At 44.2% G+C, this 27,138-nt stretch overlaps 1 protein-coding gene and 1 long non-coding RNA gene across 2 annotated transcripts; both read left to right on the top strand.

Moving 5' to 3' along the window:
* The first annotated feature begins 1,490 nt into the window (after nt 1–1,490).
* Nucleotides 1,491–3,488, top strand: LOC124694996. Its single transcript, XR_007000513.1, has 4 exons — nt 1,491–1,742; nt 1,869–1,952; nt 2,261–2,294; nt 3,026–3,488. It is a non-coding gene; the product is annotated as an uncharacterized LOC124694996 (long non-coding RNA).
* Nucleotides 3,489–10,163: 6,675 nt separating this feature from the next.
* Nucleotides 10,164–22,907, top strand: LOC124694475 (ALA-interacting subunit 3-like). Its single transcript, XM_047227460.1, has 10 exons — nt 10,164–10,712; nt 10,811–11,165; nt 20,751–20,789; nt 20,902–20,960; nt 21,042–21,116; nt 21,208–21,315; nt 21,449–21,519; nt 21,779–22,079; nt 22,183–22,472; nt 22,817–22,907. The coding sequence occupies exons 1-10, from the start codon at nt 10,164–10,166 to the stop codon at nt 22,824–22,826; spliced, it is 1,857 nt and encodes a 618-aa protein (XP_047083416.1). The 3' UTR covers nt 22,827–22,907.
* The last annotated feature ends 4,231 nt before the right edge of the window (nt 22,908–27,138 follow it).

Below are 27,138 nucleotides of genomic sequence, written 5' to 3'. Positions count from 1 at the left end.
TTGAAGTATCTAGCACGTAGGACCCGGGCACACAAGGAGGTTGGGTTTGTGAGGATACGCCATGCTTGCTTAGCCAAAAGTGCTTGGTTGAAAGCGTAGAAGTTTCTGAAACCCATGCCGCCCCTCCTCTTTTGTGAACACATTTTGTCCCAACTTACCCATGGCACCTTCCTTCTTCCCTCCGCTGACCCCCACCAGAACCCCGATGATATAGATGTTAACTTGCTGCACATTCTCTTTGATAACATAAAGCAGCCCATAGGATAAGTAGGGACTGCTTGTAGAACCGACTTGATCAGTGTTTCTTTACCTTCCATTGACAGCCCCTTTCCTTTCCATCCGTGGACCTTGCTCCATAATATGTCTGGGATGTGCTTAAAAGCCCCATCATTCGACCGCCCCACCACTGTTGGTAGGCCTAAGTATTTCTCTGACACCGCCTCACATGAGATACCGGTGACAGTTCTCAGTTCTTCCCTCCTGTCAGCTTGACATCCCTTCCCGAAGAAAATGGATGATTTTTGTAGATTCACTCTTTGTCCTGAACACTCTACATATGCTTGCAAAATCTCACGAAGGGCAGTAAGGTTACTTGCACTCGCCTCCAAGAACACGATGATGTCATCGGCGAAGAGGAGGTGAGTGATCGTCGGCCTTGATCCACCAAAACCTACCCCCGAGACTTGCTTCTCAGCCTGCGCCTGTCGAACAAGCGCAGAGAAACCCTCCATACAAAAAAGAAAGAGGTAGGGAGACAAAGGATCTCCCTGCCTTAAACCCCTGGTTGGATAGAAATTTTCCGAGATGCCCCCATTCAGCTTCACTGAGAACTGAGCGGATTGCACACAGCCGGAGGATGTGCGCCAGGACATGGATTTTGGGTGCAGCCGCTTGGCGATGGTAGCACGGGATTTATACAGCCGGTGCGGTTGGCGTTCTAAGAGGCGACTTACATGAAGATCTTGTAGCACCTAATCTTTTTGTTCATTTTCCTTTGGCTTATCCATGTTGAGACATTGAGTGATCCGTGATATGTAATGATTTTGTAACTCGAATTGATAATAAAGCAATAAAGAGCCGTATGCATCAATTGATGCAGAGGCTGGGGCTACCCCTTATCGAAAAATCCAGCGAATCAAATACCATGTCAGATGGGCGGATTGATCCGTCGTAGACCTTAATCAGAACAACACTGAAGTCGAACTGCCAGGGCCCTCCTTTCTTGACATGTTTCCAATCGCCCTCCGACGAGAAACGAACCACAAACCGATTATCCCCAATGTCGCGGAACTGCGCAGATCGGTGCAAACCCCACGCCTTTTGCATTGCCCGTTCCAGCGCTCCAATCACCAGTTTGCGAGGAGAGCATACCTTGCCAACGATCGCCCAAAGGCGCACTGCCGCTCTTGATCATCAGCCCAGTGGCCTCCTTATCTTTCAACAGCAGGTCACCCATCTTCGCAGAAAGTCCCGCAGCCAACTCATCCGCGCCATGATTCCATGTTTTATCCCCACCTCTCATCGTGCTCCCGTCCATCCGCGACCGCCAACATCTCCTGCTTGGTTTCTCAAATCGAGTGAAGACCAGAGGGCGGAGGCGAGCAACTGGTTGAGCGCAGTAGAGCTCGAACCCCTGGCGCTGGAGAGGGTGATTCGTGGTCCATGTTGTGACATCCTGCATGGTCACTGTGTCTATCAAATAAGCACTAAACTATACCACAGTATTGCAACAACAAATAAAGGTATCGGCTGTTATCTTCTCGTGCTTGTGCACATATTCTGATGATGCTTGTGCCTAAAGCATTCTTTGGAGTACTCCAACTGAACTTAACTGAAATTGTTTAACTAAGCACTCCAAACACTTGCAGTACTGCTTGCTTGTTAAATTCATGCGTCAGCGATGAGTTGCTGGGCAACGGAGGCGCTGGATCTGCGTGCATGGCTTGCCTTAGGTATGCATTTGCATTATCACTGAACTCTAACTACTCCTATAATTGTACTACTCCATTTCTTAGTATATAGTTTAGAATTTTGTTATGGTCTATGGGGACTTATCTTATGCCTATCTATAAGAATACCGTTATCTCATAGGTCTAATTGACCAACCAGCCCGTTATCTGAGAGGTCTGATTGACCAACCAGCATTGAACTTTGTTTAATTCAGTACATCTAGTAATGGCCATTTTCTTGAAATCAGTACTGATTTTGCTGGTTGAGGGAATCACATGCATTTCTGATGAGGGAATTATTTTTTGGTTAGGGAATTATTTGAATGATAGCTCCAAGCAAGCCAGGTGTGTTCTTTAACTTATCCCCAACCTTCTAGTGGTGTATCTGTTAATATTTCTCACAAAATGAAGTGCAATGCTGAGCAGTTCCATATTCAAATTCTTAAATGATGCTTTGCTTATTAAGCATATTCTGAGAATAAGCAGAGTAATTTTATCTGTTTACTTTAATTTTTAGAAATTGGAGTACTGCTAGGTAGTTACTGATGTGCTGCAGTTACTGATTTGCTTCAGAAATTGTTGCAATCTCAGGGATATGTGTGCACTGTTGTGCTGTAGTTACTGATTTGTGTGTGCACTGATGTGCTGCTTGCTGTAGCTTGTCTAATGTGTCTGCACAATATCAACAACTATAGGAGTTAGTTTAGTTTGTAAAAAAGTTTCAATTTCCCAGCTGCTACTCCAATTGATAGTGAATTTGCCTGGGAATTTATGTCAATTCCTTTCTGCTACTGCACTGCATTAACTGTAGGAGACTGATGATATGATCGAGATGATGTCACAACAAGTAAAGTATTGCATTGCTTGTGGTAGCATTACTCATAGAATAATTAGAATAACAACAACTAAATTTATTGGAGATAACAACAAGTAAACATAACTTGTTCAAACACACATACTCACTCATACACATAGTGTCATCTCTGTTGGCTGAATTGTGTAGCAGCTGAACTGAACTTGAAAATCTGCTGCTATTGCTATGTCAAAATCTGCTAGCTATTTGCTGCTATTTGCAGGTGCTTCAGTGAGATCAGGGCCAGGTGTTGCTGGGGGATGGAAATGCAGTAGCTGGGCGGAGGAGAAGCACCCGGAGGCTGGAGGTGGAGTAGATGCAGAGATCGGGAGCATCCAGGCGAGCAGTTGAACATCGAGGCAGAGCCGGCTCTTGGACGAGCATCTGATGGTCGCTGGGCGAAGGGGAAGCGGATCCCACGTGATCATGGCTGGGCGGAGGAGAAGCAGCTCCCAGGTGCTCCTGGGTGAGGGATCATGGTGGAGGCAGATCCCAGGAGCACCTAGGCGATGAGATCCTAGTCGAGGCGCTCCTGGGTGAGGAGATCGTGCTCGAGGACCTGGGCGAAGGCGAGGCGAGGAAAAAGATGCACGAGGAGGAAGCGATCACGAGGGGAATCACGATATGCGATCTGATACGAATCATGGGTAGGATGGACTTTTTAGCGCTTTTTCACCTGGTCGGAACATTCCCCCGACGTCTTACATTTCAGAACGGAGGGAGTACTTTTCAAGTTTGTGTGCTTCTACATAGATTCTCATATGCTGCCTACAAACAATTGAGTGCTTCTGTGTTTCCATGCTTTCAAAGGATTATTCATATGTTTCTATGGTATTCAAGCTTTACTTCATGAAAGCCTACCATGCTCCTATGTTTACGGCATATGTTTATGTTAATAGACAATCTCCATCATGGACATTGCACGTTGAACAATGTAGAAAGCACGGAGCTAGGAGGAACAATGTAAACGTCTGCATTTTTTTTTTTACGGAAGCAAACTTCACTAGAAGCAAAGTATAACAACATTGGAAGCAACACACTATGTATATTTCAGTTAAATTGAAGCATATTTTATTCGCATGGAAGCATAGAGTTCATGGTATGGAAACACAAGTTTTGTATGGAAATACAATTTGGGTGCGTGCGAAAGGAACTTCCGTTTCATAGGAAGCAGGTTTGCATCACATTGAAAACATGATCTTGTTTAAGATGCATCCGATCTGAAGCATAGAAAGCAGAGGGCACCACACTGAAAACGTGATTTTGTTTTAGATGTATGGGAAGCAGATTTGCGTAACAATGGAAACCACCGATCTTCCTCCCGAGAGTCGAGATGTGTCGTGCTTCTGCTGTCATATATGTGCTTCATGCTTGTGTATATTAAGTTTACTAGTTCCTATGTACTATCTGCTTCTCGGGCTTTCGTACCTCGTACGTGCTTCTATATCATTTGTGACATGTTTTAAACTATTGTACAAAATGTTTCCAAGTACCTATTTGTGGGCTTCAGTTTACACAACATTGGCAATACTTTGGTACTGCTTTGTTCTTGCTTCCGCAACTATCAAACTGTGCTTCCAATGACTCAATACTATAACAAAAATATAACACATGACATGCTTCAATCATAAACAAGACATGCATGCTTCCTTTCTTACACTTCACAACGATAACAATGTTTGATACAACATTATTCATGCTTCAATAATCATCTTCCATATGCCGCTCGCCACGCTGCCGTGGGCATGGTCGTCAGTGGTGCGGGCACAGGCGTCGGCCACGCGAGCCATGGGCGGGCGCGGGTACGGTCACCGGTCAAGCCGATAATTCTACCCATGGGTACGTCTACCCATTGGCACCCGACCCGAATGGGTAAGGTATGGGTCCCGAAGTTCAACCATGGAGACAACCCATGGGCAACCCGATTAGTAGTGGGTCGGGCATGGGTATTAGTCTATGCTCGCGGGTCACCCGATTAATGTTACTAATTAAAATAATTGCATTATTTTGTATGGTATGTGGACTATGATATACATATATTATACATGTAGATAGTATATATCGTTTACACACAAAGCTCGTGTATCCATGCACCAAACATGTGCATATTAGTACTACTTGCAGTCACAAAGCCATGAACGGGAATACACCACTCTTTGTCTTGGCAGCCCAACAATATGTCGATGTGTTCTAAATATTTGGTTGCATCAAACTCTTCATTTTTTGTACCAGATAGGGTCGGGTTGCGCAATGGCTTTGGGCATGGGTCTCATTCCTTACCCATGGGTAGGGTCATGGGTCACAGGTACGCCCGATAAGGGTGATGGGCATGGGTCTAGTTTAGGTCGACCTGACCAAACCCGACCCATTGCCAGCCTTAATCACCGGCCGCGCGAGCAACGGGTGGGGGCGGAGCTCGCCGCGAGCACGGGCGCGGGCATGGGCGCCGGTCGCTCACCACGCCGCCGCGGGCACGGTCGCTGGCCATGCGAGCCACGGGCGGGGGCGGAGCTCGCCTTGCGCGCCACGACGTGGGCGGCGACGGAGCTCGCCTTGCGCGCCTCGAAGCGGGTGTGGCCGGAGCTCGCCGTGCCTGTCGTTGGGGAACTAGTACTAGGGTATTTTTATAGCAAGAAAAAAAGAAAGAAGATGGAGGTGCTGAATTTGGGTTGCATCGTTGGGGAGAAAAATAGGCACGGCCATCCGCGCGTATACACGTGTTGAAAGGAAGATCCAAACAACTAGTTTTTTTTTTTTTTTTTTTGAGACAATCCAAACAACTAGTAAAACCAAACGTCCAAACACGTTAATTTGGATCTCCCATTGGAAATGCTCTACAGCTCGTAGGAAGCTTACATGGCCCGATTAACCAAAATTCAGCTAGCTCAGTCCGCGGAATAGACCCTAAGAATGGTTGGCCCATTTAACGCGACTTGATCATGTCTAACAGATTCCTTACACTTTTGCTCCCGTATAACGCGAGTACAGGGCCCTGTATTCAATTTTGACCGGCCGAATACTCGTCCGAGCTAGCAGACCCCGTATCCCTAAACTGTAAAAAGAAATATTCCCAAAATATGTCAAATTAACTTTTTTTTCTCTTCTTCCTCCTCTCCTTCTTCCTCCTCAAGCCACCACAGCCCTGCCCCGCCCCTCCCCGGCCGCCCCTGCCCGCCTGCCGTCACCACGGGCCCACGGCCGGCCGCCCCCGCCCGCCACGGCTGCACATCCGACCCTGCCCGTCGCCCACCACGATCGCGCGTGAGCTCCGATCGCCGCCCACCACAGCCGCGCGCGAGCACGGCCGGCCGCTCCGGCTGCGCCCGCTCCCACTCGGGACGCCCGCCATGGCCACCCACTCTGGCCCACGTGCCGCCCTGCCACACTGCTGCCGCCCCAGTCTTGCGCGCCGCCGTCCCTGGCCCCGTGCCGCCACCCTCGGTCGCATTTCGCCGGAATTTGGCCGGATTCCGGCGAGATTATGCGTAGAAGCAGTTGCAATCTGCTGAAATTTCAGTCTGCCACGGGTGAGGGGTTGGCCCTGTATTCCCCCTCCCGCCCCGCACAAGTAAGGAGCGAGAAGCCGCCCCGTAGCTGAAACTGGAAAATTTCGAGACAGGGACCCGATTTACGGGGTCTGCTAGATGGCTGGATGGAGCTCTACCCCGTATATCGGTGATTATTTTACGGGATTGGACCTTTTAAGTGATCTGTTAGACATGCTCTAAGCAACTTCGCGGAAAGAACAGACGATCTGAAGAGTTCAACGAGTCGATCATACGGCTTACATCGTGAAATCTCTGTGGTATCATAGCTTGCTTGTCCAAGGGGTGCTCCAGTCTATTTCCCTTTCCAGCTCAAAAGAAAGTATATTTCCCTTACGAGAAAGATAAAAAATACTACTTGTACTTTTCTTTTCCTTCATTTGGTCAACATGGCAGCCTAGCCTTTTTTTTTCTCCAAAAAAGACTAGTGGCCTCCGTTTGTCCCTCTCGCGTGCCTAACCCCACACTGCCGAGATTGGGATTGCTTACGCGGAGTGACTTTCTCAATGTAGGCAGTGTTGGCCGTATTAGTGAACTCGAGAGAAACCAACTCGTGCGCTCAACTAGTAGATGTGGCCGACCTTGTAGGTAGTGCTTTTATAGTGGAGATGAGCAGAATAATTTGAGTATCATCTACAATAGTCATGCTTCGGAGTTCCAGCATCTAATAGAGGAGTGTTCATGCATATATTTGTTATTAAGTTGAAATTCCTCCTTGTATGTCCCGAAAATTATGATTTATTATTTTGTTAATATAGAAGATGGCTAGAAACATGGACACGCGAATAATCTTCAAGAAAAAAATAAACATTTATGATCTGCATAGAAATGTGATAATTAAAGTTTTTGTACTCAAATAATACTTTACTAAAGCTTGTTACAGTAACTCGCCATTTCTTAGCAGTGTCGCTAAGATCATCTCTAACCATTCCCTTCAAAAGCCTTGGAGGAGAAAAAATCATCCAAAACCAACTATCCCCTTACAGGAATAAAATGTATGAGAGTCGATCCCAAAAACTGGCCTTTTTCGAAATGGGGAGCAATACCCCAGCCTCTGCATCAAAATGATGCATATGGCTGCTTTCTTACTTTATTGATTTATTCAGTTCATACACAAATTATTACAACATCTCATGGATCAACTAGAGTCTACACAAAGATTAACCAACAAAATAGAGCAAACAATGGGTGCCAAAAACACATTAGTAAGAAATTCTATGAGCAACCAGCCACCCTGGCTATAAAAATCTCATGCGGCCGTCTCTAGTCTGTTGCACTCAGATTTCATGACATCCCGCTGATTCTCGGGTTGGAGATAAAGCCACATACGGATCAAGTGAATAATCATAGGGATAACCTGTAAAAAGGATGTGATTTGGGTTTATTAAACACCACTTCAATTCGTACATTTCAAATAGCCCATAAAATAGCGCACACACCCACTGTATACCAAATCTTCTTAGCAATACCACTTAACCAATTACCAAATAGGTTCGTAATATTAGAATAGAAGGAGGAGACAAACTGAAAGTCATAAAAATCATGCGCCACACAGTTTTTGCAAGTGGGCACTCAAAAAACAGATGATGTATCGACTCATCTTTATCACAAAAAACACAAACTTTACTCCCTTGTCAATTCCTTTTAGCAAGATTATCTTTGGTTAAAATCTTCTTTCAATGAAGAAACTACATAAAGATTCTAATTTTTTTGGGTACTTTCATTTTCTAAATATAGGTCTTGAGGTACCTTGATTGATCATCAGGCAAATCTAGGTACATTGATTTGACAGTAAAACTACCTGATGTGGTTAGACTCCAAACAAAAGTATATGTATCATCATTCAACCAAATATGCATGAGATGCTCTACTAACTGTAGCCATTGAGCCCACTTGTTAGGAGCTAGAGTTCTTCGGAAAGTTACACGTAATGGTCTCACTAGTAGAAAAAGAGGCTTCCGTCCACCCCCATTAGTCCCGGAAATATTCGAACCGCGACTAAAGGGGGCTTTAATCGCGGTTCGGGAGGCAACCCGCGACTAATGCTCCATCCAAGACGAAAGGGTACCCACCAACCGCGACTAAAAGGGCGATGGAGGGATGCGGCCGGCGGAAAACCTTTAGTCGCGGTTGGGGATACCAACCGCGACTAAAGGGTACCCCTTTAGTCCCGGTTGGTGTCCCCAACCGCGACTAAAGGTTTTTCTGAGTTTTTTTACTCCCACGCACCCTGCACCCCCCCCCGTGGATCGCTTTTTTTTTGTTTGTAAAATACAAAAGAAAATGATAGAAAATTCAGAATTTTTTTTTCAGATTCTTGTTTGTTATGCAACCTACTATTTGGAGAAATTAAGAAATTCGAATTTTCACTTTTTTTTGCAAAAAAAGTTAAAAAAAATGGTAAAACCGCAATAACTTTTGCATACGACGTCGGAAAAAAACGTATAATATATAAAAAAAATCCTGGAAAAAAGTATTATTAATATGGATTTTATATTTTTTAAATTTTTCAAAAAAATAAAATTAATAATTGCATCCAGCATAAATATTATTAATACTTTTACCCAATTTTTAGATTTTCAAATTTTTAGGTTTTAGGTTTGGCAAAAAAAATATTTAAAAAATTAAAAAAATTAAAAAATTAAAAAATTAAAAAGTTAATGTTCATTTATTTATTCACGATTATTATTACATCATTATTTTTGTTTATGAAAAAAATTATTTGAAATTCAAACAATAAAAAAATGTGACATCGACCAACATGTTAATAGGATTGATATGATACTAGTATCACATACATGTGCGCGTAGCACTTGGATGCGGGACGGAATGGAACTCGGAAGTTAAGCGTGCTAGAGGTGGAGTAGTGGGAGGATGGGTGACCGAGCGGGAAGTTTGACCACGAGTAAGTAATTTGACTAGAGATAAGTGTAGTTAGAGATAGAGACTAAGCTATGCAAATAACTGAAATAATAGAAATTCTGAAAAAATAGAAAAAAAAAACGGAGTGAAAAAAAATTTAACGAAATAGCCTTTAGTCCCGGTTGGGGACACCAACCGCGACTAAAGGTCCTTCGCCCAGGCGCACGCTAACCGCCTACGTGGAAGGACCTTTAGTCGCGGTTCGTAAGCAACCGCGACTAAAGGGGGGGCCTTTAGTCGCGCTTAATTGGTCGCGGTTGCGCAACCGCGACTAATGGCAGTTGCGAACCGCGACTAAAAGCCATTTTTCTACTAGTGTCTATTTGCGAGAGTATATTTTTCACAAAAACTGGCCTAACTCTTCTAAATATATTTTTCCCAAAAATGTCTACAGGTAGAAGCTTACTAGTAGCCCATCCAGATACCTAGCGTGCCAAAATAGGGTGCACTATCAGTATTTGACTACCAGCGACGTACTGGCCAAAATAGTATCCTACTAGTGTGTGGGATATGACGGTGTTGATTTGTGCATCCACTTATCTAAGGATAAAGTTCATCGTGGATGTGGTCACTCTACATTTGTGTTCGGATGCACAGGATGATATACCTCTTGTGCCTGGTACTTCCGTAGTTTTCATCAAACGATGGACTACAGATTTTTGTCACCATATTTTTTTTCATCAAACTACTTCCGTAGTTTTCATCTAACCTTGTCACAGAGTAAGAAGCTCCCGTATTGCATTATAAGAAGAAGAAAAATGATCCAGTTAATAAAAAAAATTGGACCTAAAAACCATACAAGACACGGTTAATCACAAACTCATGCACAACCATGTTTGGGTTACCGAGCATGTGGCGAAGGAAGAGGTCATCCACAACCACTTCAAGACGACCATGGAGAGAGGCGAGCCAAGAGCTTATGATTTCAATTGGGATGCTATTCATTTTGATGACCCGGACTTGAGTAGCCTCGGGGAGCCATTCACCGAGGAGGAGGTGCGGAATGCGATCAATCAAATGCCCGGTGATAAGGCGTCGGGACCGGATGGGTTCACGGGCATCTTCTTCAAGAAGTGTTGGGACATTGTCAAAGTCGACGTCATGAACGTCATTCACCTATTTGGGGGCCTCCACGCCGAGAATTTCCATTGGCTTAACTCCGCCAATATTGTCTTGTTGCCCAAGAAGGAGGGGGCGGAGCAAATCGCCGACTTTCGGCCCATAAGCTTAATCCATGCCATCGCCAAGATCATTTCCAAAATGCTTGCACTTCGGCTTGCGCCTCTCATGGATGAGCTTGTCTCCAACGCGCAAAGTGCATTCATCAAGAAAAGGAGTATACATGATAATTTCCTCTATTTCAAGAACCTTGCCACAAGATTCCACAAAAACAAGACCCCGGCTTTGCTTTTCAAGCTTGATATTAGGAAGGCTTTCGACACTGTTCGATGGGAATATCTTGTGGACCTACTCCAAAGACGGGGTTTCCCGAGCCGATTCCGCAATTGGCTTGTGGCGCTTCTCACGACCTCCACCTCTAGGGTCCTTCTCAATGGGTTGGCCGGCTCCCCATTACCCATGGCCGGGGCTTGTGTCAAGGCGACCCCCTCTCCCCGCTCCTCTTCGTAATCGCCACTGACCCGCTCACACAAATATTGGAGCATGCTAGAACCCTCGGCCTCATACATAAACTTCGTGGTCGCGGGAACATCCTTAGGACCTCCTTATATGCGGACGATGCGGCGGTGTTCGTGGCCCCCTTCAAGGAGGACATCCAAAATTTTGCAAATATCCTCAACGGCTTCGGCGAGGTGACCGGCCTTTGTACCAACTTCCAGAAAAGCTCCGTTGTTCCTATCCGGTGTGGCCATGTGGACCTTGATGATGTGCTTGAAGGTATCCCGGCGGCGAGAGATACTTTCCCCCTTAAGTACTTGGGCCTCCCGCTTTCGGTTTGGTCTCTCAAGAGGGCGGATTTCCAACATCTCGAGGATAAGTGCGCCGGAAAGCACCCAACTTGGTACGGGAAACTTGTTACTACCGCCGGTCGTGCGACTTTGGTCAAATCCGTTATCGCCTCGCAAGCTACTTATTACATGACGCCGCTTATGCTTCCCCCGGAGACTACCAAGTACATTAACAAGATTGAGAGGGCGTACCTTCGGTCCGCCAAGGACACCACGACGGGGGCAAAATGCAAAGTCAATTGGGTGACCGTGTGCCGCCCCAAAAAACTAGGTGGGATTGGGATCCTTCATTTGGACAAGTTTGCAAGGGCTCTGATACGTCTCAAACGTATCTATAATTTCTTATGTTCCATGCTAGTTTTATGACAATACTCACATGTTTTATATACACTTTATATCATTTTTATGCATTTTCCGGCACTAACCTATTAACAAGATGCTGAAGCGCCAGTTTCCGTTTTCTGCTGTTTTTGGTTTCAGAAATCCTACACAGGAAATATTATCGGAATTGGATGAAACAAAAGCCCACGGTCTTATTTTCCACGGAGCCTTCCAGAAATCCGAAGAGGAGACGAAGAGGGGCGTCGAGGCGGCCACACCCTAGGGGGAGCGGCCCCACCCCTGGCCGCTCCGCCCTATGGGGTGGGCCCCTCGAGCGTCCCCTGACTCTGCCCCTTCGCCTATATATTATCTCCGTCGCGAAAACCCTATCACGATACGAGAAAAGTTCCAGAGACGCCGCCGCCGCCAATCCCATCTCGGTGGATTCAGGAGATTGCCTCCGGCACCCTGAAGGAGAGGGGAATCATCACCCGAAGGACTCTACATCACCATACCCGCCTCCGGACTGATGCGTGAGTAGTTCATCCTTGGACTATGGGTCCATAGAAGTAGCTAGATGGTTGTCTTCTCCTCTTGTGCTATCATGTTTAGATCTTGTGAGCTGCCTATCATGATCAAGATCATCTATTTGTAATGCTACATGTTGTGTTTGTTGGGATCCGATGAATATGGAATACCATGTCAAGTTGATTATTGATCTATCATATATGTGTTGTTTATGATCTTGCATGCTCTCCGTTGCTAGTAGAGGCTCTGGCCAAGTTGATACTTGTGACTTCAAGAGGGAGTATTTATGCTCGATAGTGGGTTCATGCCTCCATTGAATCTGGGATAGTGACAGAAAGTTCTAAAGGTTATGGATGTAATGTTGCCACTAGGGATAAAACAACAATGCTTTGTCTAAGGATATTTGTATTGTTTACATTACGCACAATACTTAATGCAATTGTCTGTTGTTTGCAACTTAATACTGGAAGGGGTGCGGATGCTAACCCGAAGGTGGACTTTTTAGGCATAGATGCATGCTAGATAGCGGTCTATGTTCTTTGTCGTAATGCCCTAAGTAAATCTCATATTAGTCATCATGATATTTATGTGCATTGCTATGCCCTCTCTATTTGTCAATTGCCCAACTGTAATTTGTTCACCCAACGTGCTATTTATCTTATTGGAGAGACACCACTAGTGAACTGTGGACCCCGGTCCATTCTTTTACATCTGAAATACAATCTACTGCAGTCATTGTTCTCTGCTGTTCTTTGCAAACAAACATCATTCTCCACACCATACGTTTAATTCTTTGTTTACAGCAAGCCGGTGAGATTGAAAACCTCACTGTTAAGTTGGAGCAAAGTATTTTGATTGTGTTGTGCAGGTTCTACGTTAGCGCCGGAATCCCTGGTGTTGCACCGCACTACACTCCTTAACCAACAACCTTCACGTGGCCTTCATCTCCTACTGGTTCAATAACATTGGTTTCTTACAGAGGGAAAACTTGCTGCTGTACGCATCACACCTTTCTCTTGGGGTTCCCAACGGACGTGTGCTTCACGCGTTATCAAGCTCTTTTTCTGGCGCCATTGCCGGGGATCTGAAGAAAAGTTACACCCCAGAGATTGCCAACTCCCACGGCAACATCTTTTTCTGCCGCCGTTGCCAGGGAGATCAAGACACGCTGCAAGGGGAGTCTCTCACATCCAATCTCTTTACTTTGTTTATTGTCTTGCTTTACTTTATTTTATTTTCTGTCTTGTTTGCTTTCTTTATATCAAAAACACAAAAAAATTAGTTACTTGTTTTACTTTACTTAATTCAGTTTTGCTTAGTTTATTTTTATTATTGCTAAAATGAGTAATCCTGAAGTTGAAGTTCGTTCGTTTAAGCAACAAGGGGGGGGGGGGAGAGTTTTAAAGATGCTTGGTATAGAATTAGTGATGCTCATCATAGGTGCACTAAGAAACACTCCACTATTATCCTCCTTAGGAACTTTTATGTTGGTATCTCTAGCTGGAATAGGTATGTTCTTGATACTCTGGCGGGAGGTAATTTCCTAGGCACTCCCGCTTTAGAAGCTAGTTGCATTATTGAGAGTTTAGTTGGAATACCACCTGTTAATGAAGCTAAAATTCAAATCTCTCTTGAAGATGTCATGAAAAAGTTGGAGGCCATAGAGAAAAATCTTCCAAGTGTTGAGACTAAATTGGGAATATTACTTGATAACACTGATAAACTTGATAAATCTCTAGGAGAAATTAATGAAAGAATTGTTGTCTTAGAAACTTGTGCTATCCATGATAATCAAATCCATAGGATTGGTGAACTTGTAGAAGCTATGGGAACCTTGGATTCAACATTTTCTTCTCTTAATTTTAAGGAGAAAGCTTATGTGGGTAAGGAGCAAAAGTTCATGTATGTCTCTAAGGTGCCTAAGCCAAAGAATTATTATAAGCCTAAAATTGATAAAGCCCTTAGTACCACTATGGGAAATTTAGATAATGGAGAATCTAAGATACCTATTGTGACAAGTTGTGTTTTTAAGGAAAATTATGATGTTGATGCTTCTTCTCTTGATAATACTTGATTTACACTTTCTGCACCTAGCTGAAAGGCGTTAAAGAAAAGCGCTTATGGGAGACAACCCATTATTTTATTTCTGCAATTTTTTGTTTTATATTTGTGTCTTGGAAGTTGTTACTACTGTAGCAACCTCTACTTATCTTTACTTTATTGCATTGTTGTGCCAAGTAAAGCTTTGATAGTAAGATTGATACTAGATTTGGATTTCTGCGCAGAAACAGATTTCTAGCTGTCACAAATTTGAGTAGATCTCTCTGTAGGAAACTCAGAAAAATCTGCGAAAAATCATGAGTAATCCTCAGATATGTACGCAACTTTCAGTAAATTTTAGCTTCTTCATCTGAGCATGCTAAGTGCCTCTAAAAAATTCGTCTTTACGGACTGTTCTGTTTTGACAGATTCTGTCTTTTATTTCACATTGCCTCTTTTACTGTGTTGAGTGGATTTCTATGCTCCATTAACTTTCAGTAGCTTTGGGTAATGTCCAGAAGTGTTAGGAATGATTTTTTCCTCTCTGAACATGTGAATTTTTTATTATGCACTAACCCTCTAATAAGATTGTTTTGAGTTTGGTGTGGAGGAAGTTTTCAAGGGTCAAGAGAGGAGGATGATATAATATGATCAAGAAGAGTGAAAAGTCTAAGCTTGGGGATGCCCCCGTGGTTCATCCCTGCATATTTCAAGAAGACTCAAGCATCTAAGCTTGGGGATGCCCAAGGCATCCCCTTCATCGACAACTTATCAGGTCACCTCTAATGAAACTATATTTTTATTCCGTCACATCTTATGTGCTTTACTTGGAGCGTCTGTATATTTTTGTTTTTGTTTGTGTTTGAATAAAATCGGATCCTAGCATTCCTTGTGTGGGAGAAAGACACGCTCCGCTTGTTCATATGAACACTGGTGTTCTTAGCTTTACTTTTAATGTTCATGGCGAAGGTTGAAAACCGCTTCATTCATTGCTATTTGGTTGGAAACAGAAAATTCTTCATGTGGTAATTGGTATATGGTCTTGAATAATTTGATACTTGGCAATTGTTTTGAGCTCTCAAATAGATCATGTTTAAGCTCTTGCATCATGTAGTTTGAACCTATTAGTGGAGAATTACTGTAGAGCTTGTTGAAATTTGGTTTGCATGATTGGTCTCTTTAAAGTCTAGATATTTTCTGGTAAAAGTGTTTGAACAACAAGGAAGATAGTGTAGAGTCTTATAATGCTTGCAATATGTTCTTATATAAGTTTTGCTGTATCGGTTCATACTTGTGTTTGCTTCAAACAACCTTGCTAGCCAAAGCCTTGTACTGAGAGGGAATGCTTCTCGTACATCCAAAACCTTGAGCCAAAACCTATGCCATTTGTGTCCACCATAACTACCTACTATGTGGTATTTCTCTGCCATTCCAAAGTAAATTGCTTGCATGCTACCTTTAAAATTTCATTCCTTGTCTTTGCAATATATAGCTCATGGGAAAGTAGCTTAAAACCTATTGTGGCAAAGAATATGTAGCTTATGTATCTTATTTCTTATAAGTTGCTTGTTGAGCGGTAACCATGTTTCTGGGGACGCCATCAACTATCACACTTTTGTTTAATATCATGTGAGTTGCTATGCATGTTCGTCTTGTCTGAAGTAAGGGTGATTTGTCATGATTAAATGGTTTGAGTATGCATATTGTTAGAGAAGAACATTGAGCCGCCAACCAAAGCCATGTATCATGGTGGAAGTTTCAGATTGGACATTAATCCTCAATCTCTTATGAGAATATTATCTTTTGTTGAATGCTTAAGCATTAAAGAGGAGTCCATTATCTATCTTCTATGTTGTCCCGGTATGGATGTCCTCAAGTTGAGATCTATCGAAAACGAGAAATCAAATGCGATCTATCTCCTTGGACCTTTGTACAGGTGGCATAGAGGTACCCCTTTGTGACACTTGGTTGAAACATATGTAATGCAATGATAATCCATGGAAATCCAAGCTAATTAGGACAAGGTGCGAGCACTATTGGTATTCGATGCATGAGGCTTGCAACTTATAGGATGTTTTATGCATAACACATATGAATTATTACTACCGTTGATAAAATTGTTTCCATGTTTTCAAAATAAAAAGCTCTAGCACATAAGTAATCCCTGCTTCCCTCTGCGAAGGGCCTTTCTTTTACTTTATGTTGAGTCAGTTTACCAACTTCTTTCTATCTTAGAAGCAAACATTTGTGTCAACTGTGTGCATTGATTCCTACATACTTGCTTATTTGCACTCATCATATGACAATTATCCATGAGATATACATGTTGAAGTTGAAAGCAACTGCTGAAACTTATATCTTCCTTTGTATTGCTTCAAAACCTTCTATTAAGAATCTATTGCTTTATGAGTTAACTCTTATGCAAGACTTATTGATGCTTGTCTTGAAAGTACTATTCATGAAAAGTCTTTGCTATATGATTCAGTTATTTAGTCATTATCTTTACCATTGATTTGAATCACTTCATTCATCTCATATGCTTTACAATAGTATTGATCAAGATTATGATAGTAGCATGTCACTTTAGAAATTATCCTTGTTATCGTTTACCTACTCGAGGGCGAGTAGGAACTAAGCTTGGAGATGCTTGATATGTCTCAAACATATCTATAATTTCTTATGTTCCATGCTAGTTTTATGACAATACTCACATGTTTTATATACACTTTATATCATTTTTATGCATTTTCCAGCACTAACCTATTAACAAGATGCCGAAGCGTCAGTTCTTATTTTCTGCTGTTTTTGGTTTCAGAAATCCTACACATGAAATATTCTCGGAATTGGACGAAACAAAAGCCCACGGTCTTATTTTCCACGGAACCTTCTTGAAGTCCGAAGAGGAGACGAAGAGGGGCATCTGACGTGGGCATTACCCTTCGGGTAACCGATGTTGCCCTATCCTGTACAGTCTAATTGGAGGCCCATGAAGGCACTTGAAGGCAAGGCGGGCCACTTGGATGGCGCACCAGAAGGTTCCTTGGCGGACAAGACAAGGAAGGAGCCAAACAAGGAAAGTTTAGATTTAGAACTATTGTAAATCTAGTCGTGCTCGGTTAGATCTCTTGAGACCTGGCCACCTATATAAAGGCCAGGAGAGGGGCTGCCGAGGGACACGAACAATCATAGCAAACTTAGCCACCAAAAGTCTAGAGCTAGGTTGCCGCAGCACTGAGCCTCTCGACGAGATCTCAGCCGAACCCTTCGGCACCCCATTGTAACCCAATATCTTCGTAATCAAGATCAGACAGGCAGGACGTAAGGGTTTTACCTCATCGAGGGCCCCGAACCTGGGTAAATCACTCTCCCCGCTTGTCTGTGAACCGATGTCTCATGTCAGCCTACAGGATTCCATCAACCCTAAGCCCCAATCAAAGGGCATTGCCGAGGAGTACCCTCGACAGCGTCGAGGCGGCCACACCCTAGGGGGCGCGGCCCCACCCCTGGCCACGTCGCCCTATGGGGTGGGCCCCTCGAGCGTCCCCCGACTCTGCCCCTTCGCCTATATATTCTCTCCGTCGCGAAAACCCTATTACCGAGAGCCACGATACGAGAAAAGTTCCAGAGACGCCGCCGCCACCAATCCCATCTCGGGAGATTCAAGAGATCGCCTCCGGCACCCTGCCGGAGAGGGGAATCATCACCCGGAGGACTCTACATCACCATGCCCGCCTCCGGACTGATGCGTGAGTAGTTCATCCTTGGACTATGGGTCCATAGCAGTAGCTACATGGTTGTCTTCTCCTCTTGTGCTATCATGTTTACATCTTGTGAGCTGCTTATCATGATCAAGATCATCTATTTGTAATGCTACATGTTGTGTTTGTTGGGATCCAATGAATATGAAATACCATGTCAAGTTGATTATTGACCTATCATATATGTGTTGTTTATGATCTTGCATGCTCTCCGTTGCTAGTAGAGGCTCTGGCCAAGTTGATACTTGTGACTCCAAGAGGGAGTATTTATGCTCGATAGTGGGTTCATGCCTCCATTGAATGCAGGACGAGTGACGAGAAAGTTCTAAGGTTATGGATGTGATGTTGCCACTAGGGATAAAACAACAATGCTTTGTCTAAGGATATTTGTATTGTTTACATTACGCACAGTACTTAATGCAATTGTCTGTTGTTTGCAACTTAATACTGGAAAGGGTGCGGATGCTAACCCGAAGGTGGACTTTTTAGGCATAGATGCATGTTGGATAGCGGTCTATGTTCTTTGTCGTAATGCCCTAAGTAAATCTCATATTAGTCATCATGATATGTATGTGCATTGCTATGCCCTCTCTATTTGTCAATTGCCCAACTGTAATTTGTTCACCCAACATGCTATTTATCTTATTGGAGAGACACCACTAGTGAACTGTGGACCCCGGTCCATTCTTTTACATCTGAAATACAATCTACTGCAATTACTGTTCTCTGTTGTTCTTTGCAAACAAACATCATTCTCCATACCATACGTTTAATCCTTTGTTTACAGCAAGCCGGTGAGATTGACAACCTCACTGTTAAGTTGGGGCAAAGTATTTTAATTGTGTTGTGCAGGTTCCACGTTGGCGCTGGAATCCCTGGCGTTGCGCCGCACTACACTCCTTCACCAACAACCTTCACGTGGCCTTCATCTCCTACTGGTTCGATAACCTTGGTTTCTTACTGAGGGAAAACTTGCTTCTGTACGCATCACACCTTCCTCTTGGGGTTCCCAACGGACGTGTGCTTCACGCGTTATCAGGCTCTTAGGCTACGTTGGCCTTGGCTTGAATGGAAAGAGCCCAATAAAATTTGGAAGGGCTTTGGGAACCCTTGCTCTATGGAAGATATGGAGGTGTTCTATGCTTCAACGACCATCACTTTTGGCAACGGCCATAAGCACCCTTTTGGCACTCTCCATGGTTAAACAATAGGAAGCCGATTGAGGTTGCCCCTCTCATCTTTGAGATCTCAAAGAGAAAGAATTGGAAGGTCCACCAAGCCTTGAGAAATAACGAGTGGGTCAAGAAGATTGACTTGGAGAAAATCAACAACATGGAGTATCTTACACAATTTGTCGAGCTTTGGGGTCTTATTGACAACGTTCAACTCCGGGAAGGGGTGGAGGATGACATTGTTTGGAGGCTCACGGCCAATGGCGAGTATTCCTCCAAATCGGATTATGAGATACAATTCATAGGAGCCATTGCTTCGAACATGAACAAGTTGGTGTGGAAGGCTTGGGCACCGCCGAAAGTGAAGTTTTTTGCTTGGCTTCTTTTGCAAATTAGGATTTGGGCGGCCGATCATTTGCAAGCAAGAGGGTGGCAAAATTGTGACCGATGCACTCTATGCAACCAAACTCTTGAGACCGTGGAACACCTCTTCATCAATTGTCGCTACATGGCTCGCATTTGGGATACAATCAAGAATTGGGTCGGCATCCCTTTGATTCAACCAACACAATGGTTTGGGCTCTCCATTGACTCATGGTGGAGCTTGATGGCGGGCGGCAACACTCCTTTTAGAAAGGCGGTCTCCTCGCTCACGTTTCTTATCACTTGGGAGATTTGGAATGAGCGCAACGCTAGGATTTTCCGTAACAAGCATGCGCCCACTCAAGTAGTTATAGAGAGAATCAAAACCGAGGCTAGATTATGGGTTTTGGCCGGTGCCAAGCATTTGGGCAATGTCATGCCGGGAGAGTAACGCCATGTGTGTAAACCTTGTTTCCTACTGTAATAACTCTTCTTAATTAATAGATTAGGGCAAAACTTTTGCCCTCGTTTCAAAAAAAAATCACATATCCACTTACCACTAATAGATATCCGTTTGATAAATTTCCAAATTGTATTCTTCGATCAACTCTCTTTAATAAATGCATAATATGTGTAGAGAGTATAGATGACCTACTGCAGGTATTTGGGATGTTTTTAGAATAAACATGCTAGCGCTATGTTTATAAAAATCCACACAGCCTCACAACAAACTGAACGCGCGCTAACTTATATCCATGCGACTTTTTGTTTTGCGAACTTCCAAGCTAATTGATTGAGGTCACTTTTTGTTCATGAGTATCATTGTAGTATAATAATAAGGAGCTTGTCGTGCTATTATTTGAAGTTTGTCGTGCTATAGTTTGAGGTTTAAAGGAAAGATATTTGAATAGAAGATGGAAGCACCTTATACTGAACAGAACAGCATTGTTCTTATGATCTTATCCTTTAGCCCCTCTTTATTTATGTTCATGCAAATCCTACTCATTTTACTTCTGCCGTGGCCTACCACACCAACTGAGCCTTGTGAGTGGCTGAACAAACTTTTGGAAGATAGTAATAACTTCTCTAGAACAATAATCCTACATTTCGGGAGGATTCCTTCTCTAGAACGTCCAAAAGCACTCATCTGCACCTCCATTCCTCCAATACAATGTGCTAAATACCGCGTCCCCAAAACCGCCACCTCTCCTGCGTATTAAGCTCAGCCCACCTCACTCCCTCCTCCACCGGCTTTCCTCTCCTCGTCTCCTCCTCCACCCAGACGCCACCCCGGCTATCCTGTTGCTCGATCGAAGCAGATGGATCCTGCAGAACGGGCTGGCGACTCAAGGAAACCGAATAAGCCGAAATGTATTTCCTCTCTGATCATCTTACTCTTTTTTTCGAATGATCTGATCTTCTTACTTTGACGATTGATGATTCCAAGAAATCGACGAGTATTTTCTGTTGGTTTTGCTTGCAGATTCCAAATTTTCACAGCAGGAGCTTCCAGCATGCAAGCCAGTACTGACACCTAAAATTGTAACTATCCCAGTCACCAATTTCTTTGATCTTCAGATATGGATTTGCTGTACTAAACATGCTGATATGTGGACATCGCAGGTCGTTACTGTCTTCTTGCTAATTGCGTTCCTATTCATTCCAATTGGGGTTGTGACTCTGAATGCATCACGACAGGTTAGGTGCAAATGTCTCTGATCATTTTAGTTTTCTCTACTGTGATTCTTGATGGTGCATTTTTTTATTTTGTACCTTTGCTGTGATGTAGGTTGTCGAACTGGTGAAGAGATATGATATAAGCTGTGGGCCCACGCATGACAAGATCGGGTTCATTCAGAATTCCGAGACTGAAAAAACATGCAATATCACACTGCAGGTGAGTTTGCAATGAGAAATGCTTTCTCAGTTATTACATATTTATTGTGTAGTTTGCCTTTGTGGTGTTAAGATGCAGAGTTTTAGTATCCTGTTATTTTTACTGAACTAACTGGCTACTCTATACCTTTTAGGCGACTAAATACATGAAGAGTCCAATCCTTGTATATTACCAGATTGGCAACTTCTATCAAAACCATCGAAGGTACAATCCCCAATGAAATGTTGTATTGGAAAAATATACATACCTTCCCCTTGTGGTTCACAATCAGTGCTTTGCAAGGAACTTGAGAAAAATCATTTCGCACCTTCAATTATATTTTCATAAGACACTGTTGAACTGGAACGCAGGCATGCATTCACTTATGTCTACTGCATTCTTGGTGTACTATTGATTTTGGTACTGTCCTGTCAGAGCAAATCATCTTGACATACTCAGACCAATTGTTGTCCTCTTTTCCTAGGTATGTGAAAAGTCGAAGTGAGAAACAACTCCTGTACAAGAGTGCTTCCCATTTGACAAAAGCATGTGATCCTGAAACTAATACCACTGGTGGTGCTCCAATTGTTCCATGTGGCCTTGTTGCTTGGAGTCTATTCAACGACACATTCACAGTTGAGGTCAATGGGGAGACTATTGAAGTAAATAAAAAGGATATAGCTTGGAAAAGTGACAAGATGCATAAATTCGGCAATGACATCTATGCTAGTAACTTCCAGAAGGGAAAACTCATAGGTGGTGCTAAGCTAAACCAGAGCATACCAGTACGTGGAATTTCTCTCTTTCTGGATTATCGCAAATCTCAATTACCATCATTCTACGCATGATATTTACTCCTTACTTTATTTCTCTTGTCACAATATCTAGTTAAGTGAGCAAGAAGATCTCATTGTTTGGATGCGAACAGCTGCCTTCCCAACTTTCAGAAAGCTATATGGCAGAATTGAGAAAGATATCATGGAGAATGCTACAATAACTGTGGTTATACAAAATAACTATAACACATATAGCTTTGGAGGATCAAAAGCGGTGGTCCTTTCTACTGCATCTTGGATTGGAGGAAGAAATAATTTCATTGGTATTGCGTATCTGACTATTGGTGCTTTATGCCTTTTCCTTGCTATGGGCTTTACAGTTCTGTTCATGGTTAAGCCAAGGTATGTTTCATAATTTGCTCACTAGTATTAATGGACATACAGTTTCCCATCCGAAACATGGTTTTAAGAGTTCATACCAGTTACTTTCACGAACCATTTGTTATTTACTTCAATGTTTTTTTTTATTAAGCCAATGCAGCTCTTGCTTCTGTTCATTTTCAATAAATTGAGGAAAATACTACATTTGAGCCAAATAGCATTTTTCTTTCCATGATACAAAAGCTTGAGCTCTAGTTACCAGCCTGTTCCATATGAAACATTATATAAAATTTTGCAATTGGTTACTAGTGAGGGCTCAAACTGTTGCTCCAAGATTATCACATTTACTTATTTTCATGGAACAGAGATGGATAGATATACCCTTCTACATCAAAGCCAATAGACTGAAGTTCGCTTTCTTGGGAATAAAGGAGGATTTCAGTGGGTAATTTCTTCCAGTTGGATCTGTGGCTGTTTGTTCTTATTCCCATTCAGTGCGCTTGTGATGGCTCAAAAGGATGATGATCTTATTTCCTTTGGAGCCGTGGTAGCATGATAAATATATGAGGCAAAATGTACTGTAATCTGCTGTCTTAAATGTTATCTGACCATGCCGATGTCTGAATTCTGACTATGGAGTAAGCTATAACAAAAGTTCGCTCTGGTAGCAGATATTTATAGTTGCTCTTGCAGTTCCTGTTTCATGCTTCCATACTTTTACCACACAAAAGGTATCCCTGGTGCTAATCCTACTGTTCACGAATGTCCTGCAATTTCTCCTTGTATGTCTGTCTGTAACCCAAACAATGTGATTTATCCTGCAAGACAATAACCGAGCTTACAAGGCACAAGCAATTCATTTTTTTTCGATAAAGAGAATATATTAATATCGAGAGATACCAATTACACCCAGCCTCTGCAACAACGCACCACCCTAATGGCACTACGGATGCACACAGCTAAAAAAAGGAAAAGAAAACTAAGAAACAAAAGTCCCGCTACAGTATCACCGACCTAACAACAGCAATACAACCACCACCATGGCAACACCTGAATTGCAGACTCTCCAAAAAACGACGCCTCCAAGAAGGGAACAGTGCTCCAACACCATCGTCGCCCGATCAAAGATCTTATGTTTTCACCCTGAAGATAGTCCCCACTCTCAAAACAATGCCTCCACTAAGGTCACTGCCAGGCACAACCAGTTAAGGCCAGATCTTGGGTTTTCACCCTGAAAGGTAGGACTCTGCGCTTCACATGTATTGTCGCCCCCACTTTCATACCGCTGCTGTGAAGCCCGGACACCAAGCAAGCCCCTCAACAGCGCGGAGACTTGAACCTCCCTTAGCTAGTCCTCCCCTCCGGCCTTCATGAAATTCTCTTCTTCCGACTTTCATCATGGATCCATAGTCACTTGATGTCAACACGGAAAAAGAGCTTCGCGCCGCTCCCTCCAGAACCAAACGGTCGGAATAAACGCATGGGTGCGCACGACCGAATACCTCCGATCCAGCAAATTCCGAGGCAAAGCAACTGTTACATTCGCCGGCGGAGCCTTCGGAACTCAACCCTCCGGCCAGATCACGAGTCCGGGCCTCCGGTAGGTCCTCCTCTTCACGCAAGAAGGCCCTAGGACCGCCGCCTTTATTCAGGCCGGACCCCCACGTCGGTGACCATCCCGGGCTGGCCAACCCAACCCTCCACCGGCGACACCATCGCCGGCTTCCATGCACATCCGTCTCACCGCCGGATGGCGATGATAGATCAAAAATCCACCACCACCAACCGCATGCCGACCCTCTCCGGCGAAGAAGAGGCCACCTCCTCCGTCAAACCCAAGGCTGCTGCCCCGGGTGCCCTCGTGTCGCGGAAGATGCCCGAGATCGCCTCCACGCACCAACAAGAGGCGGGGGTGGATGGCATGGCGCAGACCGAGGGTCTGGCCGCCGCCCACCACCAACCCCTGCCGGAGTACTGCGGGAAGCCGACGAGAAGAGGGAGACCGCAGCGCCGCCCATCCCACCCGCGCTGACCGGTCCGCCAGGGGACAGCCGACGGGAGGGGGCCGCCGCCGCCGTCGCCCGTCCCACGCGTGTCTGCTCCGCCAAGCATCGAGGAGGTGGGGATCCAGCCGCCGATCTCCACGCGGCGACGAGGAAGGGCCCCCGCCGCCGCCACGCCCCGAGGGACTTTGCCCCCGGTGGCGCTACCGGCGGCGGCGGCGGCGGAGGGCAGGGTGCGGGAGGGTTAGGGTTGGGGGCGGCTGGGTTCTATTACTCCAAATTAAACAATAAATTGGTTGCCAGATTATTCCTTAAAATAAATTGGTTAGGGTTAGGGTTGGGCAGGCACAAGCAATTCATATATCAGCCTTAAAATAAGTTCTTATAGATCATTCATCAAAACTGTAAATATGTGAACCAAGAATAGTTTAGTCATTCCCATGTGATGGTATTCCTGAAACAAGATGGCATTGGTTTTGTAACCAATCATCAGATGATCGGCAGGTAAAGATACGTATCTGGTGCAAATGGACAGTTTCTGAAAACCTGAAAATTTTGGATATGGGCTGCCCGATCGTGCATTAACGACTAGATCATAAGCAACCATCCCGCATCCATCCATTTTGCAAATAGAGACCTAGATATTACTCTATCTCAGATTCACAGTCCTGTGCGATGCCACGAATCAGATCGTGAGAACTATATTTTTTCGGTCCAGCTGACCCTGTCGCCACCGGTACTGAACGTGGCGCCGCCCGCGCTCACCACTGCCGGATCCGTCCGTTTCTTGTTTCCTTTCCTCTCTTTTTTTGCATTTTGATCAGATTTGAGTTCGATCTGGCTGATACAAGAACAATCACGGTTAGTTTCTCAATGATTGGAACGGCCTGATTAGATCGCAGATTCACTTAGGTCCAGGATCCAAATTGTTAGGTTCTTTTGGTCATGGATTTTTGATTCGGATTTTTTTTCTTCACGATTGTGGACACGGAGCTGGTTCTTGAGAATCACAAGACTGAATAATCGTCATTTTAACCTCGAGTTTCATGGCCTGCTTAGTTCCATTGTCAAACTCTAGCGATACAGGGAATCGGAACAGAGTCAGTGATGAAATATGTCAAATTTATGTTAACTTCAGGGGCTTTCTGCATAAATATGTCGTGGTGGGAGGAAGGTTAACATCTCACCGTTGGTACAAGATCTAGTGGTTCATGTCCAAAATTTTCAGATTTTCAGGAAGTAGTGTGTTTTCAGCTGATACGTTCCCGATATATGAGTTCTGCTCTTGGAAAAGTAAACGGATGACTGCAGTGATATGTCTTTCGTCAAGTACGCAATCTAACATGCTTAGCAAGCACTGGCGCTCAAGCCACCTTGTCAGTTACCTAGAAATTTAGAATAGTTCCACACTTCCACTGTTTTGCGACCACAGTGGCTTGAATTGCCTTAATGTTCATCTAGGGTCGTCATTGGCAGGGCAGGATCGTAGGCTCCATTGGTGTGGATATGCTCCTACTACAAATTGCAGGGTCTAGTTCTGTGACCTCCTCTCCCTGATTTGAAAACATAGATAAACTAAAGACATAAAGTCAATCTTCAATTTGATTCTTACATAAGCAGCATTGAACTTCCATATGTGGTGAGAAAATATGTATTCATCATAACCTACAGGAACAGTTTATATCACCCAGATTTAGGGAAAGCACTCCAAATTAGTTGGATTGAAAAACATGAGCGCAGTTAAGCAATATTTTGTACATGGCAACCTGCTGAAAAGATCAATATTCGTTAACAAACAAAATATATTTACATCATAAGATGATTTTGGGACAAAATTAATGTGATGTTTACAAAGACCTCAGTGTCAATAGTTAAAACAACTGATTTCTTAACCCAGTTACTACACGTCCATTTTCACATAACCAAAATATTGACAAACACTCTCTTTTTTTTTTTTGCGAAGTGAAGATTTCATTGACCAAACATCTTACAGATAAGCCCAGAAAAAAAAGGAAAATTACATCAAGGACCTCCTGAGCTCCAGCTCCTTCTTCGTCGCGCAGCACGCTCTGCCGACGAATCCCGCCGCCCTCTCCTCCATGGAACCTTGGACTGGGAGGAGCCCTCCGATGGCCAGGAAGTCGACAGTCCTCGGCATCGAAACGCCTCCATCCCGCACCACGATCGGAGCCGATTTGCTCAACGCCATTGTCGTTGCCTAATCGACGGTACCTCGGAGGAGGGATCCTCACGAGGGGGAGAAGAAGTAGGGGCCATAGGGCGGAGTGCTCACGGGACGGTGGTACGCGAGTTACCCGGCTTCGGAACACCCGCACGATGACGGGGCCTACTGCTGCTTGTGCTGGAATTATCACGGGCGCTTTCGTGTTGTTACAATGAGTTGTGGTTGTGCCTCTAGGGCTCCCGGGATCCGGCTTATAAAGACGCACGGATCTAGGGTTTACACGGAGAGTCCTAGCCGGAATACAAGTTGCCTAACTACGGTACAAAGCCTTGCCGTGTACGTCAAGGATCCGCCTTCCTCCAAGTACGTGCTGGATCCGGATACTTCATGGGCTTCAACGGATCCGGCCTCCTTCGTAGGTCGGTTAGGATCCGGCTCCTCGTTCCTGGGTTGGACTTCATCCTTCAGGATCTACAGCAACTGGGCCGCCCGATGGGCT

The sequence above is a fragment of the Lolium rigidum genome, chromosome 3, assembly GCF_022539505.1.
Source record: "Lolium rigidum isolate FL_2022 chromosome 3, APGP_CSIRO_Lrig_0.1, whole genome shotgun sequence".
In the NCBI taxonomy this organism is placed as follows: domain Eukaryota; kingdom Viridiplantae; phylum Streptophyta; class Magnoliopsida; order Poales; family Poaceae; genus Lolium; species Lolium rigidum.
The sequence above is the reverse complement of the archived record's forward strand: the minus strand, read 5'-3'. Positions and strand labels throughout refer to the sequence as shown.

Coding starts and splice junctions, on each gene's coding strand:
- LOC124694475 (XM_047227460.1), top strand. CDS start 10,164: ATGGAGAGAGGCGAGCCAAGAGCTTATGATTTCAATTGGGATGCTATT. Junction 10,713..10,810: donor TTAGGAAGGCTTTCGACACT/GTTCGATGGGAA, acceptor CTCCACCTCTAG/GGTCCTTCTCAATGGGTTGG. Junction 21,316..21,448: donor CATGCAATATCACACTGCAG/GTGAGTTTGCAA, acceptor TATACCTTTTAG/GCGACTAAATACATGAAGAG.